The 15,513-nt window shown below is 40.6% G+C and overlaps 1 protein-coding gene across 3 annotated transcripts in view; it reads left to right on the forward strand.

Moving 5' to 3' along the window:
• Positions 1-15,513, forward strand: part of HMCN1 (hemicentin 1) — a 494,329-nt gene that overhangs the window by 441,706 nt on the left and 37,110 nt on the right. For all 3 annotated transcript variants that reach the window (XM_084782016.1, XM_084782014.1, XM_084782015.1), the window contains exons 86-95: positions 1,217-1,298; positions 3,568-3,837; positions 4,274-4,444; positions 4,577-4,747; positions 8,963-9,133; positions 9,391-9,561; positions 10,895-11,065; positions 11,213-11,383; positions 14,458-14,607; positions 15,180-15,317. In XM_084782016.1, the coding sequence (XP_084638142.1) occupies positions 1,217-1,298; positions 3,568-3,837; positions 4,274-4,444; positions 4,577-4,747; positions 8,963-9,133; positions 9,391-9,561; positions 10,895-11,065; positions 11,213-11,383; positions 14,458-14,607; positions 15,180-15,317 (1,666 nt within the window). The remainder of the gene's footprint in view (positions 1-1,216; positions 1,299-3,567; positions 3,838-4,273; positions 4,445-4,576; positions 4,748-8,962; positions 9,134-9,390; positions 9,562-10,894; positions 11,066-11,212; positions 11,384-14,457; positions 14,608-15,179; positions 15,318-15,513) is intronic.

Here is a 15,513-nt window from a genome sequence, read left to right on the forward strand (position 1 = left end):
ATTTCACCAGCAAACTAATAAATATACAAGGCTTTGATTAGGGTTCATTACTCAGAAAAGGAGTATAAAGAGATGATTCATCTAAATATTTCTTATCTAGAATTTCTTAACTCATACTTGGTGAGCCCTCTTATATGCTCTTATATTTAATTAATTGAAATAACAATTAAAATACACCACTGTCTAATCCAGTGGGACTTTCTTGGGCTTTATATTCCTTATTTTTAAGTGTTTATACTTCAATTTTGATAATTTTTTTTAGTTATAATCGTCATATTAAACCTCAATTTCTTCATTTATGCCTTTTTCCTCCTATACAACTATTAATATTTCTCAAACTTTTGAATGCTTTGAATACCATAGTTACTGTTACAAAGTCTTCTACTTATACAGCTTCATAGTGCTAAGTATGTAGCATCAGCCCAGAGACTTCCTAGTCCCATCTCCAGATATCTACTAGAAATTTCCATATGTATAATATATTGAAACTTCAAGCTAAGCACATATATAGTAATGTAAATAAGTAAGATTCTTGTAGAACATGTTTTCTATGTTATATATCTATAAACTATTGAAAGTCTATGACTTATTATTATATAAAGTTATTTTTCACTTTCCTTAATTTCAAACTCTCTATGAGTTTGGTGCATTTTCTCTATGCTTGATGCATTTTCAAAAACTCCAGTTAGAAAGAACTCAGTATTGGTTAATTTGTTCCGGAAGGTTTCATGGATATTAAGAAAGCCATGATCAGCCGGCCAGTGGTGGCACATGCCTTTAATCCCAGCACTTGGGAGGCAGAGGCAGATGAATCTCTGTGAGTTCAAAGCCAGCCTGGTTTACAAAGTGAGTCCAGGACAGCCAAGGCTACACAGAGAAACCCTGTCTCAAAAAAACAAAAATAGAAAAGAAAAAGAAAGAAAGCCATGATCATTTCATTTTCAATTTTTCATAATTTTAAAGAGGTGGTTATAAAATGATGCTGCTTTTGGTTTCCTGGAAATATTAAAATTTTTCGTTTTGGAATTTCCTTTTTGTTCCCCTCATTTTTCCTCTTCCTCTCATTTTTTAACTTAGCTATGAACTTACACATGGGTGGAATTCTCTATTTCTATTAAAATGCTTTCCCAGAACTGAAATTCCAAATGAACTATCATATCGAAAGAGTGGCACGCACTGCAGACCCCTGTTCTCACGAGCACCCTTCCTTCCATAGAATGAAGATGCTGGTGACTACACGTGCGTAGCTGCCAACGAGGCTGGAGTGGTGGAGCGCAGCATGAGCCTGACTCTGCAAAGTAAGCCGGGCCCTCAACCTCCAGCCAACACACCGCAGGGGTGTCACCTAATGGAGAAGGACCATTTCCTTTACACCTGCAATGAGTACTTGGACAGTAGCTTTCCCAGTGTGTTGCTTCCTTTCCTGGAGATAAGCGAGCAGCAGCCACGAAGCAGAAGACCAATACACTTTTTCAGATTCCTTTCCCTCTCTTATCTGACACCTGTAATTTATAGTCACAATGTCTTGGTGGCAGAACCTTTTTGACAACAGTCAGTGCCCTCTGTGCTTGACCAGATTCTTGCCACACACTTACAACGATGCTATCTTATATGCTTTAAAAATATGTGCTAAATATGTTGCGTGAGGGAAAAAAAATCTATTTTAAATAGAAGGAAGCATATGCATTAAAAATAGTGAGCAATTTAAAGGAGCTCAGAAGGCTTCCAAGTGCATTGGCTTCCACAAAATAGCTGTGTATCCTGAATGGGCGTCTTTGATCTTCATGGCATCCCTTGGTGAATTCCATCAGCAAGCAGAGCTTCCTTAAGGAAACACCACAGGTTCTGCCAACCCACGTCAAGAAAAAACGTCATCAGATCAGCTAACATACAAATCCTGGCAGTGGATCCTTTCAATGCCTAAGAGAAAAAGGCCAAAAATACTATTGACATTAAGATCAAAGCACAGAGCAGTGTATTCATTCAGATAAAATGCTTACATGTGATTGATGGTTATGTAAATTATGTGCTCTATTTGACCATGAATATGTACACATGGAATATTCTTGGCCATGGCATTATGAGTGGATAAGCTTAAACAATTTTATTGGCATTAGCCTGAGGTATTTTTCTTTATTTATTGTCAGTTTGCAAATACATAATGTTATCTAAATATAAGGAAATGAGTGAGAGCAGTGGCCATTTTTACAGTGCTATGGCTGTGAGTACTGATTGAGAGCTGAGTTGGTGCTGTGGTTCTGTGTGGTACGTACAGTTCTGTGTGGTACCTACAGAAGAGCAGGGTGCCGTGGGACAAATGTTGAGGCAGCAGAGCTAAGGTGAGAAAATGACATTTCTCAAAGACATGTCAGTAATCCTTATTTTTAAAAAAAACCCTAGTGTGTAAGCTTTACAACAAAATGTGTTTACTTCCATTTTATTTTATGCATTAGATAGTAAGGCACATGTTTCTATATATAAAATCGGCTGCCGCCACCACCATAAGTATCTGATGCTTTTTCCTGTCACTGAGCAACTCAGCCACCTTGCAGTTGAACCTCACCATTGCTGTGTGGTCATCCCATGGGTCTCATTTTTCTCAATGTCCTTGCTGCCATCCACTAACTTGTTCAACAGCAGCGTCATCTGAGATTTTGTGGGGGAAAGGAAAGCGTAGTTTTAGCAACACGGAAAACTCTGAACTACCACCCCCCACCACCACCACCCCTGGGTCAAGCATCCTTTCTAGTCTTAAAAATGCCAAGTCTATCTCTATGCTGTGTGTCTCAACAAAAGGAAGTATCTTATCCCTGCTGCAATGATCCTCAGTCTTGAAAACAGTTTGAAATCTTTCTCCCTAAGGGACTCTTTTCTGAACTAACTTTACAAGCATGTCGAGCAATATAGAGGTAAGCATCCTGCCAGCAGCTACAGTCAACTCCTTTTACATCTGGTCCTTTCCAGGAACTTTACTTGGGTTGCTGTTCATGCCCAGATGCTGACAGCCTCTCCATCTTCCTGAAACTCATTGCCATGACCCCCATTTCCTCTTATTTAATTCCCCAGCAGTGAATTCTTTGTTAAACCTGCTTTCTGTCCATCTCTTAAAGCCCTCATATGCTCTCTGTGTTTTATCGTCTTTGTACCATGCCGCTTTCTCTTTTTGAAGGGATCCGTGCAGTTATGAAAGATAGATCTATATTCTTTGTTGATATCTTGATTTTGAGAATCCTGTGTGGATGTATCTGAACCCACCTTCTATCCAGGCCTGTTCTCGAGTGTCTCACATATACCTCTAAGTCAATGGCCTAAAAAAAAAAAAGTAAAAATATGGATGAGCACCTACTCCTCACTGCCTCCCATCAGAAGACCTCTTCTGTATGTTATTGACTCACTCAAATACAAACCCTATTGACCAGATCCAAACCTCACAATCATCACTTCTTCTCTTTAATCCATAGTAGTCAATGGCAAAATTCCCTTCAAAATAAAGTCATCACATCTTATAAGATAAAATATTAATGCAGCCCCTCAACAACTAAGAACCACTGTCTACTTTCCCCACAGGTCCTCCCATCATCACTTTTGAGCCGGTGGAAACTATAGTGGATGCTGGTGGCCGAGTCATACTGGATTGTCAAGCAACTGGTGAACCTCAGCCAACCATCACCTGGTCCCGTCAAGGACACTCCATCTCCTGGGACAACCGACTTACTATGCTGTCTAACAGCTCACTATACATAGCTGCTGCTCGCAAGGAAGACACTGCTGAGTATGAATGTGTTGCCCGGAACTTAATGGGCTCTGTCCTTGTCAGAGTGCCCGTCATAGTCCAGGGTGAGTGCAAACCAGAACCCAAGACAGCTCAGATCCCCAGTCTCCTTCCAGTTTACCAACTAATAAGATTGAAACAATACGGCTTATATTTTTCAAATGCCATGCTAATCCTTCATAATCCCAAAGCAATTTTTTATTCAGAACTAAGCAAAACATTTTCAAAAAGTTATATATATGAAGAGAGAGAGAGAGAGAGTTAAGCCATATGTAAACTTCTTCATCTCTTATTCTTTCCATAGTCATCAGAGGATCTTAGAGAGAATTTATTGACTGAGTTATTGTCTCACTTCTAGATATTAATTTTATCCCTAAAGAAGAGTTTCTGTAGCTGTTCCCCAGCCAGCACAATTCTTCACTCAGTACGTAACATCAATGAAACGAGGCTTAGAATTTTTCACCTGCAAACCTGAGACAATATGCAATGTTTTATTTGCAGTGCATGGTGGGTTTTCATTGTGGTCTGCCTGGAGGCCCTGCAGTGTCACCTGTGGAAAAGGCATCCAAAAGAGGAGCCGACTGTGCAACAACCCACTTCCAGCCAATGGTGGGAGACCATGCCAAGGGTCAGATTCAGAAGCACGACACTGTCAGAATAAGCTGTGTCCAGGTAACTTCTGCACTCATGTGTAGACAGGTGCTTAATAGATACTAATCTATGTTCCCTCTGTTTGGCCTGCCTTGGAATTAGTGATTGCCATTTAATTTTACCTGATGGTAAAATGGTTTTGCCTCCCTGTAGTGGATGGTCACTGGTCAGAATGGAGTTTCTGGGAAGAATGCACAAGAAGCTGTGGGCATGGCAACCAAACCAGAACCAGAACTTGCAGTAACCCATCTGCTCAACATGGTGGGCGACCATGTGAAGGACAGGCTGTGGAAATCATCATGTGTAACAATAGGCCTTGCCCAGGTGAGAAGCCACCATTGACACCAGCTTTTGTACTTTTATTCCCACCATGCAGTTAAGATCCTTTTTTTCTTCATTGTGAAAAGATCTTATGGCTTCTATCTTTGGGAATATGCTCACTCTCTGTGTTCTTTTCCTGGTTCATGAAGAATCTTGGGAAGGGATAGGAAAAGAGCACTTGGTGCATTTTCAATTGTGCACAGAAACTTAAGTATATAAGAATTCATAAATATGAAAGATGATGGGGACTTTAGGAAACATATAATCTAGTCATCCATTTTGAAGTGAAATGAGCTTAAAGGGGTTAAATATTTGCCAAGAATTGTGCTACTGACGAGGAGCATACCACTTACCATCTTACTCATCTACCTTGCCAATGAGTGTCACGCAAGACGCTGCATAGGCTTGTTGTTGCTGACATTTTCCATGAGTCTTTCACATTCAAGTAACAGAATCAAACTTAAATAAACAGGAAATTCTTCTTCCAGGTATAACTGAATGCAAGGAGTTGGCCAGTGTTTCTACTACTGTACTTTGCATCTCTAATCGCCACTAATATTCTCCTTGGCTTAATTCTCCACTAAACTCTTCCCACATGTGGAAAAAAATTACCACAGGCAAGTAGTGCCTTACAGGTGGCCTTGGAGGGGAAAGCTTCTCTCTCTGAGATTCATTTCAGCTTCTGAGAAATAACTGTGTTTGAGCTTAATTTTGTCCCATGTTTTGATCTTAACTGAACTAAATCTAGGAGGCGGGCACACTGCTGGCAGCTTGAGTGGCATGCTCATGAAGGTAGTCAAGGGGTACTGGGCTACTTGTTGAACCTCTTAGGAAAGGCCATGTAGAAGACACAAAGGACCAGTCAGGAACTAATCCATTCATTCATTCATTCATTTGTCTAGACTCTAGACAATGTTTATCATATACTTTGATTTGAAATTAAATATCTAACCACCTCCTATGAAATGTTCTAGTGAATATAAATAGAATATTAAGCAGACAGCTATTTTTAATATTGGTGAGCATACTGAACAAACTCAGAAAAGCGCACTGGTGGAGCAAAACTAAGAGAGAATAGCCGAAAACGAGAAGGAATGGATAACAACAGGAATTTATAAACTAATTAATTAGCTAAGTCTTCAAAGTTAGGAAGAAGGAACTGAAGACTTGAACACAGGCTGTCATGATTCCCAAGCCTCTAACTTGGATCGTGGGTACCTAACCAGAGGTTTGGTTTTATTTCTATTGTAGTTCAAAAATAAATTACTGATCTGGGAGTGGTGGTGCATGCCTATAATCCTCTCCAAAATATAAACTGACAAACTAAAACACTGCCCTGTAGTCTTTAACATGAGTAAAAGGCCAAACTTTTCTCTGCAGGCTTGGTAACTGTTTACTATTATTTTGCTTAGTGTTTTATTTACTTTGGGGAGAGCTTAATAATGCCACCCCAGAACTAGCATGTGCTAGTCTTTTCCCCTATACAATGTATGTGTTGGGTTACTTTGCAACTAGATAAACAATTTATCAGTGTTTTGCCCACTAGAGCTGGCATCCATTTGGTTGTTTCTTGCATTTATTACTCAAATGTTTCTCATAAAATACTTGGTTTTCTGCTGTATCTTGTACAGCTGTTGTCATTTCCTACTGCAGAAGAACTTTTTGTTTGATGTTTCTTTATTGATTTATATCAATAAGGACTTGTATTATTTATCACCATAATGACTCAAGTATCATTAATTAGTTAATTATACTTGATATGTCATGCTCAAAATATCCTGGACTTAGTTTCAGAAGCTTCTTTGCACCTTGAGTGTTGAAGCTTCAGACACGGAAACCAAGCCCCCTGCCCGGCATTGCACAGCCTCTCCAAGCCCAGGTCTTCTGCAGAAACTCTCCTCCTAACACGGGCCAGAGCTTCCACTCAACAAATGTAGTTACAGTATGTTAGTTCTTCTTTAGAAATTCCTCTCCATTTGTGTTGCTTTTGTGGATTGGTTTGGCTGTCTGAGAGGTTTTTGGTATCATCCAAACACTACGACCGTGTGTACTTTCTCTGGTTTGTTCTCTCTCTCTCTCTCTCTCTCTCTCTCTCTCTCTCTCTCTCTCTCTCTCTCTCCTTCTCTCTCTCTCTCTTTCTCTCTGTCTCTCTCTCCCCCTCTCTCTGTCTCTCTCTCTCTCTCTCTCTCTCTCTTGCTCTCTCTCTCTCTCTCCTCTCTCTCTCTCCTTCTCTCTCTCTCTCTCCTTCTCTCTCTCTCTCTCTCTCTCTCTCTCTCTCTCTCCTTCTCTCTCTCTCTCTCTTACTCTCTCTCTCCCTCTCTCTCTGTCTCTCTCTGTCTCTCTTTCTCTCTCCTACTCTCTTTCTCTCCCTCTGTCTCTCTCTGTCTCTGTGTGTGTCTTTGTCTCTCTCTCTCCCTCTCTCCATCTCCCTTTGCCTCCTTCCCTCCTCCCTCTCTCTCACTGTGTGTGTGTGTTTATCTGTATATAAAAGGTTTTCAATTCTACTGCATCTCATGTCATAAAAGTCTATCTTGCTTAGAATTTCTTTGCAAATTAAATATTTAAAAATCAAAACATTTTAAAAGGGAGTCAAATCTCTATTTGTATAGAGTAGAAACAAGACAAACATTACATAAATAAACACCACTCAGTTCTAGCCTCCATTGATAATGCATTCTTATGTTGTCAGAGGTTTGGGCTTTGGTTAGCTAACATCCTTGAAATGAGACCTCTTAAAGTCACCGGGTCTGCAAAATGTCTTCAGTGATATAGAGAAGGTGAAGACTGAGCATTACAGTCTCAGCCTAGTTTTTAAAGCTCCCTCCTAGCTTCTTAGCCCAATGTTGTCTTAGAACAAATTCTTGTTGGGTACAATAGTTGAGTGTGATTGCATTTGCCTCTGTATACAAAGCAGGAGAATAAGTAGTCACTGTAATCAAAGATCAATTAGCTATGAGAAACTACAATGTATGTTAATATTTTCTTTAAAATAAGAAAAAATGATCTCATTGGTTGATTTTTATGTTGTGGTTTCTTAAAAGTAGTGTTGAGAATACTTAGATACAAATCTTAGCCCCTCTCACACGAACTCTGGTGCCCCATATTTGACCATGTCCCCTTGAGGGGGATGCCTGGTGGCACTCAGAGGAAGGATAGCAGGCTACCAAGAAGAGACTTGATACCCTATGAGCATATACAGGGGGAGGAGGTGCCCCTCAGTCACAGTCATAGGGGAGGGGAGTAGGGGGAAAGCAGGAGGGAGGGAGGAATGTGAGGATACAAGGGATGTGATAACTATTGAGATGTAATATGAATGAATTAAAAAAGGGAAAACATCTTAGTCCTTCTTTTGGTTCATATCTTGGTAAAGCTAGTGACCAAAGAAGTATATGATATGAGTGCCATATTTAGAAAAGTCTTTAAGGAAAATACAGCCTGATACTGACTCTTGCATAAGAGAAATCACAGCACTGATTCTTGTCCCGCACACCCGGTCGGAAGTGTGGGGCTGTTCCAGGCCTGTGGTCAGATGCTGTAATGTGTTAGTTACCTAAAGGAAGTCCTTAATTGCACTCCTTGGAAACTACTGGTCAGCTTTGCTTCTGTTGTTTAGCAAGTAGGTGAGTGTGTTACCCAGAATTTCGAAATCATGAACATTAGGTAATGGAGAAAACTATTCAAAGACTTAGACCTGTGCAAATCACCCTGTTGTTGAAAGATCCAAGAACATGTGTAAGTTGGAAGCCAGGCCACATTTGGAGATGCACTCTTGCAGTCTTGGGTCCAAAACAGCATTGTTGAAAGTTTCATGTTGCCCACAGCACATCTAGATCTATTAGACAGACTTGCTTTGCTGTTTCCAGTCTCCTCCACCATCCCTGGAGTACCAAATGCAGACAAGTGCTTAGCTAGAGCTTAAACACTTGGGTTCTGTTTATATATAGTTGCTAGATTAAATTTGATTTTAATAAAACAGCCTCTTTTGAATAATTGTAAGCATTTATTTTGGCATTCCTTGGGCCTTCTGAATGTCCCTGGACACAAATCCCTCTGAAAACTAAACATGAAAAAAGAAGAACATCATTAGCTATATTTCTTTTGGTTTGATTTTAGTTATTTTAGATTGTGGGATTTTTTTTAACTCACTGAGGAGTTAATTTATTTGCATAATTTTGTTTTTTAAATAAATATGGTTCTCCGGCTTGGAACTGTTTGTAGTTCATGGAGTGTGGAGTGCTTGGCAGCCTTGGACTACGTGCAGCAAAAGTTGTGGGAAAGGCAGCCAGACAAGAACAAGACTTTGCAACAACCCACCACCCTCATTTGGTGGGGCCTACTGCAGTGGAGCAGAAACCCAGATGCAAGTCTGCAATGAGAGGCATTGTCCAGGTGAGAGACGCAGAGGAGCATTAACATGTTTACCCAATTATCATCTACCTCCCAGAAGGAGGGGTCAAATGCCCTGGACTTACAAACAGTAGTGAGCCACTCAACATGGATGCTGTGAACCAAAACCAGATCCTCTGGAAGATCCACAAGCATTTAACATCTGAGCCATCTCTCCAGCCAGTCCCTTTGATCATTTTTTTTTAAACCTGATCATTTTTACATAGTAACCAAGCACATTCGTTTTTCTGTTAATCCAGTTGATGGCAAGTGGGCGACTTGGGCCAGTTGGAGCGCCTGCACTGTATCCTGCGGAGGAGGTGCTAAGAAGAGAACAAGGGACTGTTCTGACCCAGTGCCACAGTATGGAGGAAACAAATGTGAAGGGAGTGGTATCCAGAGTGATTATTGCAATAATGACCCTTGTCCAAGTGAGTGTTGGAAACAGTGAGTCAATGTTACTTTCTTAAAGCTTTGTTAGGGCCTCCAATTCTTTTTCTTTGTTAATGTATATTTATTATAATGTATTCAGATTACATTGTAATCCTCTCCCTCTTATCTTCCCATTCCCACCCTCCCTCCCTCTTCTGCCTCTTCCTCTTCCCTAGACCCCCATCTTTTTGAGGACAGCCTATTAGGTCTTATCAGGTTAACATGCATCCCCTTCTGTGTGGCCATCTTGCCAAGGGGCAGTGACTAAATAGTGGCCACTAGAGTGCATGTCAGAGGTTCAGCAGCAGCCCCACCCCAACCTGGAGAATTGGCAGTCCGTTGGCTACATCTGAACAGGGGGTCTTGGTTCGCTGCATGGATGGTCCTTGCTTGGTGCACCAGTTTGTGCAGACACCCCTGGGTCCAGATCCGCAGGCCTTGACTGTCTGCCTGTGGAGCTTCTGCTCCCTCCCCCAACTCTTCCCTACAACTCTCAGTGCTCTGCCCACAGTGCAGATTCCAGACAGTTCTTCCCCATCCTCCACTGGGTGGAGTCTCTCAGAGGAGGTCTATTTTGGGCTAATATCCACTTATAAGTGAGTATATACCATGTGTTTCTTTCTGGGTCTGGGTTACCTCACTCAAGATGATCATTTCCAGTTCCATTCATTTGCCTACAAATTTCAAGATTTCTTTGTTTGTAATAGCTGAATAGTATCCCATTGTGTAAATTTACCAGTTTCTTTATCCATTCTTTGGTTGAGGGACATCTAGGTTGTTTCCAGATTCTGGCTATTACAAATAAAGCTGCTATGGACATAACTGAGCAAATGTCCTTGTTATATGGTGGAGCATCTTTCAGGTATATGCCCAGGAGTGGTGTAGCTGGGTCTTGAGGTAGCACTATTCCCAATTTTCTGAGAAAGCACCAGATTGATTTCTTAAATTTATAGTATTTTGTTGCTTGTTCTTTGACTGTTAATTTAGGATGCCAAAATGATGTTTGGTTTTAGTGTGTTCTGAATGTTACAGTCTCAGCTCATTGAGAGTAAGGGAATCCCACTATTATTATATTATATATATTATATTATATATTATTATTATTATTATGATGATGATGATGATGATGATGATGATGATGATGATGATGTTCTCTGGCTCTGTTGAAAACATCACCTAAGTTACCTGCTTTGGAAAGATACCCATTTATTGATTTGTCGTCTTTCTGTTTAGTTCTTGAAGGGTTTTCCTTGCTTTGGGGATGAATGTCATGGTTTCTTTTAGTTATCATTTTTAGAGCACTGTTTTATGTCAAATTCTTTTATGCTGTAGCCCATGGTAACTGGAGCCCTTGGAGTGGCTGGGGTACTTGCAGCCGGACATGCAACGGAGGACAGATGCGGAGGTACCGCACATGTGATAATCCACGTCCCTCCAATGGAGGAAGAGCCTGTGGGGGTCCAGATACCCAGATCCAGAGGTGCAACACTGACATGTGTCCTGGTGAGCTGCTCAATCCCCACCTGTGGGATGAGTGAGTCTTTTCAGTTAGTGATCATTGTTGCAGCTGTCACTTGCATATCATGTGTATCCTAAGTGAAGATTTTAAAACTGATTCATTAATATCAAGCATTTCCTTCTTGTTCCCAGTGGATGGAAGTTGGGGGACATGGCATAGTTGGAGCCATTGCTCTGTCTCTTGTGGAGGAGGTGAAAGGTCTCGAAAGCGGCTATGTGACAATCCAGTGCCATCTAAAACTGGCCGTTCCTGTCCAGGAGATGCCACCCAAGTATCCAGATGCAACACACAAGCATGTCCAGGTAATTAAGTGGACTGCTTTGACAAGACCGTTACTAGCCCAAGTTTAGAGTCTTCATGCAAATCAGAAAAATGCACCATTTAGAGACCACAATGAATAAAACAGTGCCATCCCTGAAAGCGAAAGTCATTTCTTAAAATGTGTCATTTCTTACAATTGGATTTTGGCCCTCTGTTTGCTCCTTTGGGACTTCCTTGTGTCAGGGGACAAATTTCTAAAGATTATAGGAAGAACAACACTGACAGTTTCATATTGTTAAAATGGCAAGGTACTATTGGAGCTTACAAAGCTTTAAGTTTTCTTCAGAAATGAGATGTCCCTGAAAATCAAGAAGGCCCCATTTGACGGGGGGGGGGGGGGGGGGGGATGATTAATGTTGAGTGACTTTTACATATAAGTTGACAAAGCAAAAGACCAAGTATCTACTACTCAACTGTTAGCAAACCTGATGCTCTATGCACAAATGGTCACAGAGCGTTTTGAGACACCTTCCTGAAGCAAGAGACCAATTCGGGCTTCAGATGATGTGTTTTATCATCCAGTTAGATAGATAGTTTGAGCCACAGAGTCCGACAATCCTTCAAGGAACCCAACCAGGCAGCCAAATTGAGGAAACATCTGTTCAGTGCTGGGACGCAAGCTCCTCAGTTCAAATAGAAGCCACACTTGTTGGTAATCACAGAAAACTGAATTAGCAATCATGCCCACCAAGTTCCTCTTTCTCCTGCTTAGGACCAAGAAAGGAGGAACTTATCGTATTCTATCTTTAATCAGATTGTTTTGGTATGAATTTTACAGTTCTGTCAAAATTATAATATAGTTCTCAAATTTTTTGCAAGTTAATTATTGTCTGATAGGTAGGTGTAATAAATAATGTAGTTATAGGTCAAAACTGCTGAGACCCCCCCATCTCCAAAGGAAGTCATACATACATACGTACATACGTACATACATACATACATACATACATACATACATACATAAAACACACACAAACACACAGACACATAAATTTAGACTATATAATATGCCGCATTTATGCTGTCAGTGATTGGCAACAAGGATTAGATCGTATTTTGTTTGTGAGATCTTTCTCTATTTTACAGAAAGAAACAATCCATAAAAGAACACAGGTTTGCATTATTAACAATAATGGCCAGTTCTACAATAGATATGTTTAGATTTTCTTTTTTCATTAATTTGATTATTCACTTTACATCCCAATCACAACCCCCCTCCCTCCTCTCCTTCCAGTCCCCCCTTACATCTTCCCTTCCCTCTCCACCCTCCCTCCATATAAGGGGAGGTCTCCGATGTCTCCCAACCCATCATGGCCCATCAAGTCACAACAGGACTATGCACATCCTCTCCCACTGAGGCTAGACAAGGCATCCCAGCTAGGGGAAAGTCCAAAGGCAGGCAACAGAGTCAGACACAGCCCTTGCTCCAGTTGTTAGGGGACCCACATCAAGACCAAGCTACACATTACACATCTGCTGCATATGTATAGGGAGCCTCAGTCCAGCTCATGCATGCTCTTTGGTTGGTGCTTTAGTCTCTGTCAGCCCCATAGGCCCAGGGTAGTTGACTCTGTAAGTTTTCTTATGGTGTCCTTGGCACCTCAGGTTCCCTCAATCTTTTGCCCCTCTCTTCCACAAGACTTCCCAAGCTCTGCATAATGTTTGGTTTGGGTCTCTGCATCTGTTTCCGTCACCCACTGGGTGAAGCCTCTCAGAGGACAGTTACACTAGGCTCCTGTCTGCAAGCATAGCAGAGTATCATTAATAGTGTCAGGAGTTGGTTCTCTCCCATAGGAGGGGGTCTCAAGTTGGGCCAGTCATTGGTTGTCCATTTCCCCAATCTCTGCTCTATCTTTATCCCTGCACATTTTGTAGTCAGGACAAATTTTGAATCAAAGGTTTTGTGGTCGGGTTGGTGCCCCCATGCCTCCACTGGAAGTCCCGCCTGGCTACAGGAGGTGGCCACTTCAGCTCCATAGGCCCTGCTGCTAGGAGTCTCAACTAGACTCATCCCTGTAGACTCCCGGGAGCCTTCCAGGTCTCCAGTTCATCCCAGAGATGCCCTCCACCAATTTATATTCTCTCTCCCTCCCTCACTGCTCCTCGCATCTAATCTCCCATTTTCCCTCCCCATTCCCTCTCCTACCCAGTTCCATCCATGCATCCACCTCCGATGTCTATTTTATTTCTCCTTCTGAGTGAGATTCAAGTATTCTCCCTTGAATATGTCTAATTTCTTTCCTTCTCTCTAACTTGGCAGCCTTGACCAGAATGTCCCCAAGCCTCTACCTTAACCCATGTCCTACTGTGTCAACTTGCATGTTGTTTTTTTCTACATTCTCCATACTTGCACGGTATTCTTCAGTGCTAACAGAATAGATTTTAAGTATTGTCACTACAAAAACAGTAGGTATATGAGGTGATGAATATGCTATCCTTTAATGTATACATATTTTAAAATAACACATTATCCCCATTTAATATACACAATTTTAAGTTATTGATTTAGGTGAATAAATAAGCCTCTATGCCAAAACATGTTTTGAAGCCAAGAAGGTAATGTGTTACTAGACCTGTGATGATGGTAAAGCTACATTATTTCTCTTAACTTTGTCTGCCCAGCCTGCAAACTGTGTCTCGTTAAAAGTACAGTCTAGTACTGTTGATGGGATCAAAAGAGTTAATGCGTATGAAGTGTTTACTGCCACAGACAACTTTCTCTGTAAACTCACTGTAGCCATGGTTTCATCATCATCAACAAACACATGCTATATTTAGGCAGTGAGAATGGACATACTGTATTCATTGGCTTATGAAACAGTTCTATGATGTGCACAGATCGGAAGGATACTAGATTTATGGGGATAATGGGTGTTATGTGAAAGTGGAATGTTTTAAAAGCCTATTAATTTTGCTTTTAAATTTGGATGCCATAGGACTCTTTTGATGTCTGAGAAAAGATTTGTAGCATCTCTGTGCATTGGTTTTCCTTTCCCTCATGTAATGTTGATGGAATTGCTTCCTTATCCAGGAATGTTTTTTCTTCCCTCAATAGGTGGACCCCAGCGAGCCAGAGGAAGTGTTATTGGGAATATTAATGATATTGAATTTGGAATCGCTTTCCTTAATGCCTCAATAACAGATAGCCCTAACTCTGATACAAGAATAATACAGGCCAAGATTACCAATGTGCCTCGCAGTCTTGGTGAGTCACTTCATTGATGGAACTTTTAATAAATTTAGTTATTACATTTATTTAATTACTTGCTATGTATTTGTGTGTGTGCATTCATGTCAACAGGAAAGCTTGTGAATATCAGTTCACTCCTCCCACAGTGTGGATCCCAGAAATTGAACTTGGGTCGTCAAGCTTGGCAGCAAGCACCTCAATCCATTGAGCCCACTCACCAGCCTTCATATACTTATTTTTTTTAACATACATTATTCTTTATTTTATTATTTTCACCTAACAATCCTAAAGAATTAAAACTTAAGTCATTGATAATGTGATATAATAATATGATATAATACATTGTTTATCCTTATTCCAAAGAGAAAGGAACTGGTCAGAGAGAGGATCAAAGCACATTCATGCATGTATGAAAATGCTATAATGAAAGTTAGTATTTTGTATAACTAATATATGCTGGAAAAAAAGATACACAGACTCTTTGACTGTGTAATTAGTTAGCATTAGCATCTACCCTTGTGAGTAATATACTATGAAAATTGAGCGTAAATATTTTGCTCTGTGACCTGTTTCTCTTTTTTCTTTAGGTCCAGCAATGAGAAAGATCATTTCTATCCTAAATCCCATTTACTGGACAACAGCAAAAGAAATAGGAGAAGCAGTCAATGGTTTTACCCTCACTAATGCAGTCTTCAAAAGAGAGACGCAAGTGGAATTTGCAACTGGTTAGTGTCAAGTGAACATAGTGGTCTACTACAGAGACAGACAGACAGACAGACAGAGAGATGGATGCCTATAAAGCTTGGTGACTAAGAAAATTATGGTGCATACTCCCACGGAAAGTTATTACAAGCTTTCAGTGCACTCTAACACACATAATATAAAAGTAGTTGTATATTTTCTTGTCAGTAGATACTAGAG

Source organism: Acomys minous, assembly GCF_964271855.1.
Source record: "Acomys minous genome assembly, chromosome: 1".
In the NCBI taxonomy this organism is placed as follows: Eukaryota; Metazoa; Chordata; class Mammalia; order Rodentia; family Muridae; genus Acomys; species Acomys minous.